This window comes from Anoplopoma fimbria, unplaced genomic scaffold (assembly GCF_027596085.1).
Source record: "Anoplopoma fimbria isolate UVic2021 breed Golden Eagle Sablefish unplaced genomic scaffold, Afim_UVic_2022 Un_contig_8996_pilon_pilon, whole genome shotgun sequence".
In the NCBI taxonomy this organism is placed as follows: Eukaryota; Metazoa; Chordata; class Actinopteri; order Perciformes; family Anoplopomatidae; genus Anoplopoma; species Anoplopoma fimbria.
In genome coordinates, this window is record NW_026553701.1 from 23,987 (window position 1) to 41,662 (window position 17,676).

General features: G+C 44.7%; 1 protein-coding gene across 1 annotated transcript; it reads right to left on the reverse strand.

The window, feature by feature from the left end:
- Positions 1-334: 334 nt before the first annotated feature.
- LOC129116782 (nuclear pore complex protein Nup160-like) lies at positions 335-17,318 on the reverse strand (the record flags this gene model as incomplete). The annotated part of the gene is given in 32 exon segments (XM_054627495.1): positions 335-561; positions 645-740; positions 828-953; positions 1,114-1,255; positions 1,345-1,419; positions 1,421-1,444; positions 2,489-2,612; positions 2,961-3,071; positions 3,248-3,308; positions 3,962-4,122; positions 4,251-4,356; positions 5,332-5,428; positions 5,561-5,655; positions 6,163-6,258; positions 6,438-6,557; positions 6,689-6,785; positions 7,068-7,151; positions 7,296-7,446; positions 8,001-8,071; positions 8,371-8,505; positions 10,478-10,640; positions 11,253-11,383; positions 11,780-11,945; positions 12,048-12,147; positions 12,242-12,412; positions 12,837-12,920; positions 13,124-13,192; positions 14,087-14,171; positions 15,678-15,775; positions 16,473-16,706; positions 17,128-17,159; positions 17,162-17,318. Coding segments are annotated over 32 exon segments (3,546 nt in total), but the record flags the coding sequence as incomplete, so codon positions are not given.
- Between the last annotated feature and the right edge of the window lie 358 nt (positions 17,319-17,676).

Sequence of the window (17,676 nt, forward strand, 5' to 3'; positions counted from 1 at the left end):
GAGCTTATGTATTCAAGTTTTATGACTTTATAACATACTGTACTATGAGTACAGTGTGTCATAAACGAACCGTCAGTTTAATGAGCTCATTATAAACATTTTGAAAAAAGAGACGAGGATAATTAGATATATTATCAATATAACCTTTTAACTTTCATGCTATTAAAACCACATTGAATGGAACTAAGAGAAGGCTGTGAATCTAAAGCGCGCACACACACACCGGTCAGTGTGTGTGTGTGACCTGCAGCTTTCTCCAAACATTAAGCAGAAGTTTCACGTTTCAACTCTTATCCAGAAATCAGTTGATGTTAATAATTAATGACAGACGATATGAAAAGCAAGAAAACTTTAATTTCATTAAGGAAAAACATGACAAGTACAAAAGAGACTGATTATAAAAAACTAAACAAACAGCTGATCTGACTATTTACATCAGGCTTCCTGTTACAGCTGAGAGTCTCTGATTGGTCGCAGTCATCGAGTGACGAGTCTCCGTTTGGTCGTCTGCTCCACCAGTTTGTGATAATCGTCCAGTTTGTCTCGAACTTTATTATAAATCTGAAACCAGAAGGAACGGATCTGTTTACTGAGAAGGTCACCAACAAACAAACAAACGTCAACAGGAAGTGGCGATGACTCACGCTGCTGTTGGTCTGCGTCTCGTTCAGAGTGTGCAGCAGCTGATCGATGGACGTGTACGGCAGCCAGACGGAGGACGACGTCGCCGACAGCGGCCTCTGAAACGTTCCAGACACAGATGAGTTCCTCTGACAGCTTTTTACAAGTTTTTACTGATTCATCAGTACTAGCTAAAGTATTTCTACCTCTATTCCAAAGTACTGGTGTCCTCTCCCGAGCAGAGCGTCCACGTACTCCAACACCAGCTCGGCGGCAGCGTCCAGGAGGTCAAAGTTCAGGTAGAGACGCAGCAGAGACGCAGCGTCCACTTCCTGTAAGAAACACAGCTGCATCATGGGAAAATAACCCGAAAATAACCAGAATGACGCAGCGTCCACTTCCTGTAAGACACAGCTGCATCATGGGAAAATAACCAGAATGTCGCAGCGTCCACTTCCTGTAGGAAAGTCTCCCTATTGGCTGAAGCCTCACCTTGTAGGACTTGACCAGCCAATCAGGCAGAGGGACGCCGTGGGACAGCAGCTTGTTGATGACACAGCGGTGGTGCTGTCCGTTAGCAGAGGGATACCTGTCCAGGTAAGAGGACAGCAGCTGCCACGCCTCGTCTGTCGCACTGACCACAGAAGAAGAAACAAAAAACACATGAGAGTAAAGCTGGTTCCTCTGAAGTCTCAGTCTTCAGATGTGAAACAGAAACCAAACCTGGACTCTTTGGTGTTGACGACAGAAGACAGCTGGTTCACAGCCAACCAGCTCCAGGCCTCGTTCTGAGACTCCTCCCCCGAACTGAAGCTTAATGCACCTGAGCACAAACAAACAAACATCACATTTCTTCTTCATGTCTCAGAATGTTTAGAGATTCTTTTAGGTGAAGGAAACCTTCTTTAAAGCAACTCGTCATCTTCAGATCTTCATCCTCCTAAAGATTTACTGTAGAGGTCAGTGTTCGATAACATTTAGGGGAACCAAATTATGGGATGTTCATCTATAAAAAGTTTCAAAAGATGCTTAAAAGACAATCTTACCCTGTTTTGTAATTACTTTCCTTATTATATATTGTATTATGTGTGTAAGAGCCATATTAGACTTCATAAGATGTGTTCAGTTATATAGTAACGAAAAATGTTGAAATGCTCCTTTAGTTACGCTACTGACCACGTCATAGCCAGGAGCTATGAGGTTAATCAGTCTGCAGAGCAAGACAGGTTTTTGACCGAGTTACTGCCTCTGAAGAATCATTTCGCGTCAAGCTCATTGCAAATACGCAGACTGTTACAGTAGTGGTAATGTGGATCACCAGACAGAGAGAAGAATGCCGCTACAATATGTATTATATGTATTATGTGTATTATTGTTTGTATTTTTAATCTGTGGTTGTTGCATTCAGAAGGACTTGTAGCATTACGTCTGTGTACACTATGTTACGCGTTTATATTTTCAATTGTGCAAATAAAAACAAATAAAGGGTAGCGCCCTTGAGGTCCGTCATGAATGTTTGATTAGAGGATAATTAGTGTTTCTGTCGTTATTTAAATGTAATCTATGGTGCTGTTAGATTGCTGCTAAGCGCCCCGTTAACACAGAACAAACGGTCTCTAATTTTACCTCAGTCAAATTACATATTTAATATTTAAACGTTAGATTTTAAATATTTAAACCTTAAATGTTAAATATGTAATGATTAAACTACATTACATATTTAACATGAAATGGACTGTTTATCTCTTTTCTAGCCTTTGTACCATTCAAAGCTCCTTTACGCTACATGTCATCATTCATGCATTCATACACTGATTGGGGGGCTGCAGTGGTAAATAAGGGATGATGTCACAAAGTAGAAACCCACTTGAAGGTCAGACCCTCGAAGACTGAAGTCAGGTTCAGTTTGAAGGTTTGACAGACGGACAGAGCCGAGTCAAAGAGTCCAGTTTGGACCAACAGGGCCACCGTCTCCTCGGAGGAGGCCCCTCCTGAAACCAGACAGGAGGTTTGATAATTAAACATCATTCATATATAAATATATATAAATATATACAGTACCAGTCAAAAGTTTGGACACACCTTCTCATTCAACTACTTTGAAGAGTCTAAAATATAAAACATATTCTGGTTTGTTGAGCATTTGTTTGTTTACCACATCATTCCATATGTGTTCCTTCATAGTTTGGATGTTTTCAATATTAATCTACAATGTAGAAAATAAAGAAAAACCATTGAATGAGAAGGTGTGTCCAAACTTTTGACTGGAACTGTATAGAGATGTATATCTATCTATATATATATAAGTTGTTAAAGGTGCAGAAGGTGCTCTGGCATACCAGCGATGGCAGCAGACGGCGGGTGGTGCTGGGCGAGGGTGAGGCGGCTGCGGGACAGGATGTACTCTTTCTCCAGGTCCTTGAGCTCCAGAATGTCGACCTGACGTTTGACTTCAGGAGGAAACAAAGGTTCTGATGAATGACTCATTATGTTAATGACTCATTGTGTCAATTACTCATATTACTCATTATGTTAATGACTCATTGTGTTAATGACTCATTGTGTTAATGAGTCTGTCCACACTGATGTTTGTCTATAAAGGTTTGTGAGAGACGGCTGACGTCACCTGGTTCAGAAGAAAAGTCTCCGTCAGAGTTCCTCTTTGGAGAAGCTCCTGGACGTTCGTACTGAAACACAAACACAAGCATGGTAACGTGGGTTCTCTTATCGGTTCTCCAGCAGAACTCTTATCAGTTCGGGACGACAATAGAGACGACAAAAGAGAAGACAAAATAGACGACAAAAGAGACAATAGAGACGACAGTAGAGACGACAGTAGAGACGACAGTAGAGACGACAATAGAGACGACAAAATAGAAGACAAAAGAGACAATAGAGACGACAGTAGACGACAATAGAGACTAAAGAGACGACAGTAGAGACGACAATAGAGACGACAAAAGAGAAGACAAAATAGACGACAAAAGAGACAATAGAGACGACAGTAGAGACGACAGTAGAGACGACAATAGAGACGACAAAATAGACGACAAAAGAGAAGACAAAAGAGACGACAAAAGAGACAATAGAGACGACAGTAGAGACGACAATAGAGACGACAATAGAGACGACAAGAGAAGACAAAAGAGACGACAGTAGAGACGACAGTAGAGACGACAGTAGAGACGACAATAGAGACGACAAAAGAGACGACAATAGAGACGACAGTAGAGACGACAGTAGAGACGACAATAGAGACGACAAAAGAGACGACTAAAGAGACGACAGTAGAGACGACAGTAGAGTCGACAGTAGAGTCGATATCAGAAACGATATATACCACAGCTCCGGGGGCCGGCTGGACGATCCATGCGTACTCTGGTCTGATGAGACGTAGACAGTTGAGAGCAGCCAGGTAACAGTTCACCTGCTTCTGAAGGCCGAGGAGCGTCCGGACCTCTCGACCGAGACGCATCCCGAACTCAAACATCACGGTCCCCGCTACGCACCACACACACACACACACACACACACAGTTATTCAACAAGTCTGTTAATACATTGTTATGATGAAATAGATTTCAACATTATGAAAGTTAAAGATGTATAAATGTTTGGTTTCAGTTTCACCTTTCCTGTAGTTGTGTCTGTTGATGTGGAACGCGTAAAGAAGCTCGTAGTAATTATGAGCCAGCAGATCCAAACCTCTGGCCCGGGACTCTATGATGCTGACCACCTGTTAACGATTCACCTGTTAACGATTCACCAGTCAACGGTTCACCAGTCAACGGTTCACCAGTCAACGGTTCACCAGTCAACGGTTCAACAGTCAACGGTTCAACAGTCAGCGGTTCAACAGTCAGCGATTCAACAGTCAACAGTCAACGGTTCAACAGTCAGCGGTTCAACAGTTCAACAGCTAACGAGTCAGCGGTTCAACAGTCAGCGGTTCAACAGTCAGCGGTTCAACAGTCAGCGGTTCAACAGTCAGCGGTTCAACAGTCAACAGTCAAGCGGTTCAACAGTCAGCGGTTCAACAGTCAGCGGTTCAACAGTCAGCGGTTCAACAGTCAGCGGTTCAACAGTCAGCGGTTCAGCGGTTCAACAGCTAACGAGTCAGCGGTTCAACAGTCAGCGGTTCAACAGCTAACAAGTCAGCGGTTCAACAGTCAGCGGTTCAACAGTCAGCGGTTCAACAGTCAACAGTCAGCGGTTCAACAGTCAACGGTTCAACAGCTAACGAGTCAGCGGTTCAACAGTCAGCGGTTCAACAGTCAGCGGTTCACCAGTCAGCGGTTCAACAGTCAACGGTTCAACAGTCAACGGTTCAACAGTCAGCGGTTCAACAGTCAACGGTTCAACAGTCAACAGTCAGCGGTTCAACAGTCAGCGGTTCAACAGTCAGCGGTTCAGCGGTTCAACAGCTAACGAGTCAGCGGTTCAACAGCTAACGAGTCAGCGGTTCAACAGTCAACGGTTCAACAGCTAACGAGTCAACGGTTCAACAGTCAACGGTTCAACAGCTAACGAGTCAACGGTTCCACAGTCAACGGTTCAACAGTCAACGGTTCAACAGTTCAACAGTCAACGGTTCAACAGTCAACGGTTCAACAGAGAGTTGATTTTATTTTTTATTTCAGTTGAACACGTGAATCAAACTATTGATTTATTTATATCATTAAAGAGGTCAGAGGTCAGGTGAGGACTTTACCTCATCATGAAGGTTGACGTAGGAGAACTGGACTAAATCCTGGAGTTGAGAACGTTCACAAAGAACCACCACCAGCTGACGGAGACAATCCAGCTGCCTGAGAAGTGTTTTATAAAAAGGGACGTTTGTTTTATTAATGTTGGCTCTGAAAAGCTCTTCATGTTTAGGTCTTCAGGTGCAATTTCCAACACACGCACGCACGCACGCACGCACGCGTAGTAGTACATACATGCTGCTGTCTGGGTTCTGTGTGAGCGCTTCATAAGCTTCACTGTTGTGTCCCAGATCCAGGTGATGTTTGAAGATCCGAGTCCACAGAGCCGCCTGAAGACAGACACACTGTCATTACCTGTCTGTCTGCTTAATGTTACCCGTCTGTCTAGCTGTGTGCTAAATGATAAACTGGTCTGTATGTATGAAACATCCCCATTTGTTTCTCAGGTAGAAACCTAACCTGAGCCTTTACACTCCATAACACAGATTGTCTTCAGGTATTTAACCTTTTAAGACTCGTCCAATCACCTTCTTATTAACAGTAACAATCTGAAACATCCTCATCCGTCTTCTTTGACGTCAAACAGATCAAGGTTTCAAGGTCATTTAATTCAAGTGTCATGAAGATTCACCTGAACAACACCTAAAGCAGATTGCAGTTCCTAATGCTGTCATTTGCATAAACATTGTATTAATGGACAGAGATTATTAATATGAATGTTAAATAAAAGAGGACCTGTTATGGACCCTTGTGGGACACCATTTTGTATATTTAAAAAGCTAGAATATAAACAGATGTTTTTTTAAGATATAGTTCACAGTTCTGCTTAATGTCACCTGACTGTTGACGTCGCTGACTGCCTCCGTTATGGCCAGAGAGGCCAACTGGATGACCAGCTCAGGTAGACCCACATCCTCCAACAGACGCAGCACCTGAACACACAAACATCAACAATCAGCTGAAACGGCACCGAGTGAAACAAGATACCCGATTTATCATTTCTTAGTTTATAGTGTGTGTGTGTGTGTGTATATATATATATATATATATACACATATATACATACACACATATATATATACACACGTAAACACACACAAACGATGTGTACCTTGTTGTAGTACTGTAATCTGGGGGTGGAGGCAGCCTCCTCCTCCTCGGTGCCCGTCAGCTTCATCAGGAACTCCTCCTTCTCCACCTCCGTCGCTGCCTCTTGGAAACACTGCAGAGCCTGAAGAGCAACAACGACCACAGCAGGGGTTAAGGGGTCAAAGGTCAGTGGAAGGAGCCACAAACCAGCTTCACCAGGTTCTGGTTCCAGTCGGCCCACTTTAATCTACAGGTGTAGTTGTTGTGACTCACCTTCTGTCCCTCCCCGTTGGCCAGGTAACACTGACCCAGCATGAAGCGACAGGAGCCGATGTTCACCTGACACCAGGGGCCAATCAGACGCACACTCCTACTCACTACACACACACACACACACACACACACACACGAGAAACGTAACATTAACATAAATAACAGAATACAGAGCTGTACCAGGCTGATGTCGGTTTGTGTGTGTGTGTGTGTGTGTGTGTGTGTGTGTGTGTGTGTGTGTGTGTGTGTACCGATCACTTGGTGATCAATAGACAGATTTAGTAACGTTCAAACATAAATGTTGTTAAATGTACTAGAGTTCAGACTGCAATGAAGAGACGAGGATGAAGAAGAGTCAGCCATGATGAAGAGGATGAACTCAGTCAAACCCACCTGCAGCTGTGTGTATTGACAGTTGGCCATCAGACACTCTGGGAACTGGAAACCAGGGTTACTGGGCCAACTGGGAGACACAAGTTAAGATTCAACAACAAACCACTGCAGAAGTCACAAGAATGACTAAATGACCAACATAACAGTTCTGATGTGTCCTCAGGTGGACAAAGGATCAAACAAAGGATCAAACAAAGGATCAAACAAAGGATACAGCAACTGAGCCAGCAGGACGACCACGTTGGAGATCATGTGACTCCAGTGGAGCTGAGAGTTACCCTGCTGCTGGGAGTAGATCTGAGACATGATCAGCTTCCTGGCTCCAGTCTGATAGAAGAGCTCCACCACCGTCTGAGGACTCATCACTGCTGGGAGAAGGGCACTGTTATTACCTCATACTAGCCCTGAACATCATGTCTGGTACTGTTATTACCTCATATACACACTGAACATCATGTCAGGAACTGTTATTACCTCATACTAGCCCTGAACATCATGTCTGGTACTTTTATTACCTCATATAGACACTGAACATCATGTCAGGAACTGTTATTACCTCATACTAGCCCTGAACATCATGTCTGGTACTGTTATTACCTCATATAGACACTGAACATCATGTCTGGTACTGTTATTGAACATCATGTCTGGTACTTTTATACCTCATATACACACTGAACATCATGTCTGGTGCTATCACTACCTCATATAGACACTTAACATCATGTGTGGTACTATCACTACCTCATACAGACACCCTGGTACTAATGATTGTACCAGACATGCTGTTAAGTGTCTATATGAGGTAGGAATAGTACCTGCCATGATAATTAAAACGACCTGTAATTAAAACGACCTGACCATCAGAAGTTAGTGAACTCAGAGCTGATGAAACTGATCTGAGGTCAGTGTCTCTGACCTGATCTGTTGGTGGAGAAGGCCGGCGTGTCCGACAGCTCCAACACTGTGAGGTGCTGTAGGTTAGCGTCTCTGCAGGGGTCAGAGGTCAGAGGTCACAACACTTTCTACATCTGTCTGTGTGTGTGTGTCATATTGTCTACGACTACACGTTAAATACGCTTTGTTGACTGATTTAAACAGTTCTGTAAAAGTGAGTTTCTTACTAAAGAACATTTAACTCTAGTTTTACCACAAACAGTCATCCAGCATGAGAACGGACTGAAGAACTGAAGTTGAGACCAAAGTGACCGGTTGGTGGACTAATAGACTGAGAAGGGGCCGACCTACGGCCCCCCCCGACACATGCTGGTGTACGTGTGTGTACTCACATGATGTCGATGGGGACAGAGGAGGCCATGCTCTGACTGATGCGTTTGAGGAGGTAATAGGAGGAGAGGAGGTTGGAGCTCCGAGGGATCAGGTCCTGCTGGAGCTGCAGCATCTGCCCCCCCCCCAAGAAACACCTGAGACACAGACACACAGACGCACGTTGGAATCAGACCGAGGATCAGATCAGACTGACCGGTCGTCAGTAGAATATGTGCTCATCTTACCTTTAAATTAAAAAAGAACAACAAAGAGAATCAAAGGAATAAACGGATTAATGTCCACACGACTACGCTTCATTATGAACACACACCTTCACCTCCCTCACACAGAGTGACAGACAGTGTGTGAGGGAGGGACAGACAGTGTGAGGGAGGGAGGACAGACAGTGTGAGGGAGGGAGGGACAGACAGTGTGAGGGGGAGGGAGAGACAGACAGTGTGAGGGAGGGAGAGACAGACAGTGTGAGGGAGGGAGAGACAGACAGTGGGAGGGAGAGACAGACAGACAGACAGTGTGAGGGAGGGAGAGACAGACAGTGTGAGGGAGAGACAGACAGTGTGGAGGGAGAGACAGACAGTGTGAGGGAGAGACAGACAGTGTGAGGGAGGGAGAGACAGACAGACAGTGTGTGAGGGAGGGAGAGACAGACAGTGTGAGGGAGAGACAGACAGAGGGAGAGAGACAGACAGTGTGTGAGGGAGGGAGAGACAGACAGTGTGAGGGAGAGACAGACAGTGTGAGGGAGAGACAGACAGTGTGAGGGAGGAGAGACAGACAGACAGTGTGTGAGGGAGAGACAGACAGACAGAGGGAGGGAGAGACAGACAGTGTGAGGGAGGGAGAGACAGACAGTGTGAGGGAGGGAGAGACAGACAGTGTGAGGGAGGGAGAGACAGACAGTGTGAGGGAGGGAGAGACAGACAGTGAGGAGGGAGTGAGGGACAGACAGTGTGAGGAGAGGGAGAGACAGACAGTGGGAGGGAGGGAGGAGACAGACAGACAGTGAGGAGGGAGGGAGAGAGAGACAGACAGTGTGAGGGAGGGAGAGACAGACAGTGTGAGGGAGGGAGAGACAGACAGTGTGAGGGAGGGAGAGACAGACAGTGTGAGGGAGGGAGAGACAGACAGACAGTGTGGGAGGGAGACAGACAGACAGTGTGAGGGAGGGAGAGAGGACAGTGTGAGGGAGGGAGAGACAGACAGTGTGAGGGAGGGAGACAGACAGACAGTGTGGGAGGGGGAGGGAGGACAGACAGTGTGAGAGGGACAGACAGACAGTGTGAGGGAGAGACAGACAGTGGAGGGAGAGACAGACAGTGTGAGGGAGGGAGAGACAGACAGACAGTGTGAGGGAGGGAGAGACAGACAGACAGTGTGAGGGAGGGAGAGACAGACAGTGTGGGAGGGAGAGACAGACAGTGTGAGGGAGGGAGAGACAGACAGTGTGAGGGAGGGAGAGACAGACAGTGTGAGGGAGGGACAGACAGTGTGAGACAGAGTGTGAGGAGGGAGAGACAGACAGTGTGAGGGAGGAGAGACAGACAGACAGACAGTGTGAGGGAGGGGGAGGGAGAGACAGACAGTGTGAGGGAGGGAGAGACAGACAGTGAGGGAGGGAGAGACAGACAGTGTGAGGGAGGGAGAGACAGACAGTGTGGGAGGGAGAGACAGACAGTGTGAGGGAGGGGAGAGACAGTGTGAGGGAGGGAGAGACAGACAGTGTGAGGGAGGGAGAGGACAGACAGTGTGAGGGAGGGAGAGACAGACAGACAGTGTGAGGGAGGGAGAGACAGACAGACAGTGTGAGGGAGGGAGAGACAGACAGTGTGAGGGAGGGAGACAGACAGACAGGAGGGAGAGACAGACAGTGTGAGGGAGGGATAGACAGACAGTGTGTGAGGGAGGGAGAGACAGACAGTGTGAGGGAGGAGAGACAGACAGTGTGAGGGAGGGAGAGACAGACAGTGTGTGAGGGACGGACAGACAGACGGACAGTGAGACAGACAGTGTGTGAGGGACGGACAGACAGTGTGTGTGTGTGTGTGTGTGTGTGTGTGTGTGTGTGTGTGTGTGTGTGTGTGTGTGTGTGTGTGTGTGTGTGTGCGCACGCGTACGTTGTCTCCAAAGCGCAGGTAGAGCTTCTGCAGGATCAGCAGGTCTCTACAGAACAGGGTCCTGGTCATGGTCATGTGACAGACTGCCTGACAGACCACAGAGACCGCTGAGCTGCTGCCCAACAGCTGAGACAGGCTGAGCCTCAGGTTCAGACCTGCAAGACAGAGAGCAGGGACAACTCACATCAGGAGGCCCACCAGAGTCCACATGAGTCTAAACATCTGAACCGGGAGTCCACATGAGTCTAAACATCTGAACCAGGAGTCCACATGAGTCTAAACATCTGAACCAGGAGTCCACATGAGTCTAAACATCTGAACCAGGAGTCCACATGAGTCTAAACATCTGAACCAGGAGTCCACATGAGTCTAAACATCTGAACCAGAGTCCACATGGGTCTAAACATCTGAACCAGGAGTCCACATGGGTCTAAACATCTGAACCAGGAGTCCACATGAGTCTAAACATCTGAACCAGAGTCCACATGAGTCTAAACATCTGAACCAGAGTCCACATGAGTCTAAACATCTGAACCAGAGTCCACATGAGTAAACATCTGAACCATGGGTCTAAACATCTGAACCAGAGTCCACATGAGTCTAAACATCTGAACCAGAGTCCACATGAGTCTAAACATCTAAACATGAGTCTAAACATCTGAACCAGAGTCCACATGAGTCTAAACATCTGAACCAGAGTCCACATGAGTCTAAACATCTGAATCAGAGTCTGAGGACTTCTGGGGTGTGGATGTAAGGTGTCCCACCAGGTCTGAGGGGTCCTTCCCCCACGTCTGAGTCCGTCTCCAGGTCCATCTCCCTCAACAGAACCATCATTGCGGCCGTCGGGTTCCTGATGTCCTGCAGTTTGTTCTGGACGTCCTCGATCACGTTGTCACTGCAGAAACAACGGCATCTTTAAAGAACACCTCCTGAGACCTTATTGATTACGGTATTGTATTATTGATTACGGTATTGTATTATTGATTACTCCATTGATCTTATTGATTACTCTATTGTATTATTGATTACTGTATTGATCTCATTGATTACTGTATTGATCTTATTGATTACTATATTGTTTTATTGATTACTATATTGTTTTATTGATTACTATATTGTTTTATTGATTACTCTATTGTATTGATTACTCTATCGTATTATTGATTTATGTATTGATCTTATTGTTTACCGTATTGATCTCCGTATTGATCTATTGATTACCGTATTGTATTATTGATTACCGTAGTGATCTTATTGAATACTGTATTGATCGTGTATTGGGAGCACTGACTTGTCATTGGACAGCATGTCCTCCAGGATGAGTTCTGCTGCTCTCTCAGGAGACTGAAGGTGCTCCAGAGCCTTCTCCATCTCATAGGCCATCTCTCCAGAAACCGCATCGCTCACCAGACGCAGACACTGAACCAGCTGCAGCAGGTCCCGACCAAGGTCCTGGTCTGAGGGGGTCCACATGGAGATCACGTCAAAACAAACACAAACACACACACACACACAGAAGATATTGATCACTACAGAGTGATGAATATGATCAAACATACCGTCAGTGATGGGCGTCTCCTCCTCTGAGAACAGGTACTCATCATAAGACAAGTAGAGATGATCCACAGCGAAACAGGGCAGGAGGAACGACACAAAACCCTGAAACACAACCAGAAGGTCAGAGGCAGACCCAGATCCCCCTGATCCATAGACCCAGATCCCCCTGATCAATAGGCTCAATAACGTGGATCACCTTCTTCAGCAGAAGAACAAGCCCCGTGTTCTGGCTCACAGTGAGTCCCAGAGGAAGAGACTGGACCTCCTGGTACTGAAGACAGCAGGCGTAGAACTTGGACCAGAACTCCACCTGCAGCTGACGGTACTCCTCCTGAGAGAACTCAAACTCTGTCACACTGCCCTGCAGCTGCAGGAGGAGGAGAGACAGGAAGAAGAAAGACAGGCCATGTTTAAATTAGTTTTCCATTTCAAACGTACATGTGTGTCATATATCTATATATATATTAAATAAATAAAGTGTAAACAATATTGTCAGAAGCTGCCTCTAATAAGCCAACATAAACTAATGAACACATCAAACTAAACTTGCTACATTTTATTGGACCTCACACACACACACACACACACACACACACACACACACACACACACACACACACACACACACACACACACACACACACACACACACACACACACACACACACACACACACACACACACACACACACACGAGAGAGAGAGAGAGAGAGAGACAAATACATACATACACATATATAAACATACAAATATAAATATGTATATGTTTACAGTTATAAACAGTACAGTACCTCACTCTCCACAGCCACCGTCACCTCTTTCTTCAGACTGTCCCAGGACGGATCAATGATCCTCTCTGAGCCTCTGCGATAGATCTGAAACACACAAAACACTCGTCATCAATAAACTAAGAACTCTAAGACTGAGGTCGTCTTAACTGGATGAACTTCAATGTCTGTGCAGCGTCTTTCACTAAAACAAGGACTGAACTATATCAGCACAACTAGGACCTGTAGAGCTTTAACTAGGACCTGAGCTTTAACTAGGAGAGCTTTAACTACAGAAGGTAGTTTCTCACCTGTAGAGCTTTAACTATGGCTGAAGCTGTGAAGTGTAGAGGAGAGAAGAGAACATCCAGGTAGGTCTCCTGTTAACACACAACACATAGAGTAAGTAACCAGACATGATGAATGTTAAACAATCCACTCAGTCACTGTGACAACACACATCATCAACAAGATACACTTTTTAGTTTTCCTCATTTCAATAATTTGACTTCATTTAAAATTGGATTTTAAAACTTATTTTATTCTTGATATTTTTTCCTTTTAAATTGCATCATTATCTTCTACTATATTATATTTCCTTTACTTGTTTATTAAAATTCTTGCTTGTTTAATTACTTTCAACTTCTTAAAGAAGAAAAAGAAAATGCAGAATAAGAATAAGAATATGAAACTGAATGAATCCTGGTGGAGAATGTTGACAACTCTCGTGGTGATAACTGTGTGTGGTTTTACTGATGCCGTGTCATTTTAACTTGAAATTATTTTGTATAGTTTCTACTTTTTTCTTTTGTATTCTTTTTATATAATGTACTTATTTTTTTTACTTATTTCTCCTCTGAGGATTAGTATACTATCATGGTATCCTAAATGTTTTATTGAGTTAAACAGGTCGTCTCCTGGTGAAAACAGTAACTATTATGATTTGGTTTGACTGTGGGTCCATACTTTTCTCACATCCAACTGTACTGTTATCATTCATCCAACTAAAGCACCAACTTTGTTGCCAATTTATCATTTAATCGTTAAAAAAGTAGGAATACAATCTTCGCTTAACACAAAAATATTAATTTTGAAATTAAATATGAGAAAAGAAAGAAAAACTAATTTCATCTCAATTTAGTCGCTGAAAAATGTTCTGTCAATGCACTAGATGAATTGTTCCAGGTCTAAATTCAGCTGTATCAAATCATTGTATTGATTACTCTCTATGTGCCCAATGAGCTGGTCAGGGGTCACAGTCCAACTGGTCTTACTCTGGGGTCCTGGTCCACTCCGATATGGACTTCTTCTTCAGGTGGAGGCTGAACAAACACCTGGTTCCACTGACCTGCTGTGTTACTGAAAACACACAAAAATCAATATCAAAGGAGGAGGTGCCTCTGTCAACGAAGTGCTGCAGGAAAACCACGAGACCAAGAGACTTATTTTAACATTCAAGATGCTAAAGTTCAAGCATAACTATGATTGAGGGATTGATTCTATGCCGCTCTCAACATGTCAACGGTGATGGAGGATAAAGAAAGAGAACCAGACCTAGAAGAACTTGTGTCTAAGAGATGACATGTGTCGGGTGTTGGAAGTTTTTGGGGGTTTTTAAAAATAATTGCTCCCACAGTTGATTTCTTCACACCAAGCTGCTTACCTATTGCAGATTCAGTCTTCCCAGCCTGGTGCAGGTCTACAATTTTGTTTCTGGTGTCCTTTGACAGCTCTTTGGTCTTGGCCATAGTGGAGTTTGGAGTGTGACTGTTTGAGGTTGTGGACAGGTGTCTTTTACACTGATAACAAGTTCAAACAGGTGCCATTAATACAGGTAACGAGTGGAGGACAGAGGAGCCTCTTAAAGAAGAAGTTACAGGTCTGTGAGAGCCAGAACTCTTGCTTGTTTGTAGGTGACCAAATACTTATTTTACCGAGGAATTTACCAATTAATTCATTATAAATCCTACAATGTGATTTCCTGGATTCTTTCCCCCCATTCTGTCTCTCATAGTTGAAGTGTACCTATGATGAAAATTACAGGCGTCTCTCATCTTTTTAAGTGGGAGAACTTGCACAATTGGTGGCTGACTAAATACTTTTTTGCCCCACTGTAATTATTCTAAAGTCTTTAGAAAATACATGACAATAATTCTTTTTTCCCCACATTCTATGTTCTCCTGACTGATGAATAATCCATTAACCTACATAAAATACAAAATGGACATACCACGAAACCAGCAGATTCTCACTGAAGATAACAATAATCAACTACATCTTTCCACAGATAAACTGTTTAATGACAATAATGATTTATCTTTCATAACTTTTACAGTTAGTGCTGGTTCAGGTCTATAGTTAGGACTGGTTCAGGTCTATAGTTAGGACTGGTTCAGGTTTATAGTTAGGACTGGTTCAGGTCTATAGTTAGGACTGGTTCAGGTTTATAGTTAGGACTGGTTCAGGTCTATAGTTAGGACTGGTTCAGGTCTATAGTTAGGACTGGTTCAGGTCTATAGTTTTAGTTAGGACTGGATCTATAGTTAGGACTGGATCAGGTCTATAGTTAGGACTGGTTCAGGTCTATAGTTAGGACTGGTTCAGGTCTATAGTTAGGGACTGGATCAGGTCTATAGTTAGGACTGGTTCAGGTCTATAGTTAGGACTGGTTCAGGTCTATAGTTAGGACTGGTTCAGGTCTATAGTTAGGACTGGTTCAGGTTTATAGTTAGGACTGGTTCAGGTCTATAGTTAGGACTGGATCAGGTCTATAGTTAGGACTGGATCAGGTTTACTTATTACAGGGGTCTGAAGTCCTAATCATCAGCTCAGATTGACCTACTGGAGATCAGTCATGTGACTTACTGGGCAAAGTTGATGTATTTGACCACAGTGGTGTTGGAGTCGTCCACCCAGACGGCCCAGATGTCTGTGGGGGTCAGAGAGAAGTCCACCAGAGTCTCCTGTTGACAGACAGCTTTTTAAACACATCACTTATTAAATCACATGACAGACAGACGTACTCCACGTCCTCCGGCCCTTTAAAGAAGAAAACCACTGTGTGAGGATTGTTCCTGCAGAGATCAGTATTTCTGAGGGTTTAGTGTCTTCCTTTCTGTGATTGGTCGAGCCCTAAACACATCCAGATGACCACGACATCTGTTGGCATGATTCATGCACCTTCAGAAACAGATCCCTTTAATGGTCTCGCCGACATGTTGGATTTTGTTCCGCACTTTTTATTTTACAAAACAGGTTTGAGGACTTTAGGAAACTTTTGAACTTGTTTAAACTACAATTTATTTCAACAGATCCATCTCAGATCAGGTCAGCAGAATGTCAAGATGATAACTTTGATAAATTGGGAAGCTTTTGGGTTTTTGTGAAACGGTGTTGCCGTGGCGATGTGTACGTTTACGCTGGATAATAATATATATGTATATATATATATGACCATGAAAGTTGATTCTTACTTATACTTGTGTAGTTATAAACAGCTTCAGAGTCAGACTCTGGGGTCAGTAGTGTGCGTCCACATAGTGACCCAGGACGTGGTTCTAAACTCTGACGGACACAAGGAGACGTTCACTACTGCTTCAGTCCAGTTCTCAGGTTCTGAGGCCCGTTGGAGACGACAGAGGAAATGACATCACAGCTCACCTGCGTGGTGAACAGAGAGGAGACGTGGTCGAGGCTGTAGCGGCTGTTGTCGGTGGCGGCCAGCTGCAGGACGGTGAACTGTCCTCTCTGAGGGACGGCCAGGTAGACGCACAGACAGAGTCCGGAGGGGGACGAGGACAGCCTCAGACGGTGGCCCTGACCCGACAGACGCTTCAGGCCTCTGCAGGACGGCATGTAGTCCAACATGTCCGCCTCCAGCAGACACGACTGCTCCTGAGGGGACAACGAGTACTTTTACTGACGTAGTACTTCATCCTGTACACTACTACCTGTATGTACTGGAAGTGGAGAAGCCCTGGAGAACATCTGGAGGTACTTGTAAGCTACTCAAATGACAGACTGCAGCAGGAGGAAGTATTTGATTCATCCAGAGAATCATCACACATAAACAACGTCTTCATACGGACTCATTGCTGCACAACTCTGAAGTTCAAACAGTTTGTCTGAAGACATGTGACTCACTGGATTGTTTCATCTGTTTTAGTTTCTATGGTTCCTCCAATGAGGCTCATAACAATATTAATAATAATTACTATTATAACAATATTAATAATAACAATATTAATAATAACAATATTAATAATAATATGGTAAGAGAGTATTGGACTATAGTATAAGTCTATGAAGGTCTCACCCTGAAGGACCACATCCGCAGCTTGTGGTCTGACAGAAAGCGAAGATGAAGGAGTCTTACTCCAGCTCTCTGGCCAGCCAAACAGAGGCCAGTCCAGCTGGACTCTTAACCCCACGGATGTTAGGGCATCCAGCCCAGCCAACCTCTGCATCATGAGGCTCCCTCTTCAGCTCCACCACTGACCACGCTGCCTGCAACGACCACAAGAGACCAAGTTAACCGATCTGATGGCCCTGTGGGGACCATGTGAGACCACATTAACCGGTCTGATGGCCCTGTGGGGACCATGTGAGACCACATTAACCAGTCTGATGGCCCTGTGGGGACCATGTGAGACCGCGTTAACCGGTCACAGTGGCCCTGTGGGGACCATGTGAGACAGCGTTAACCGGTCTGATGGCCTAATGAAGGCCATGTGAGACCACGTTAACTTGGTTAACCGGTCTGATGGCCCTGTAAGGGGACCATGTGAGACCACATTAACCGGTCTGATGGCCCTGTTAGGACCATGTGAGACCACATTAACCGGTCTGATGGCCCTGTGGGGAC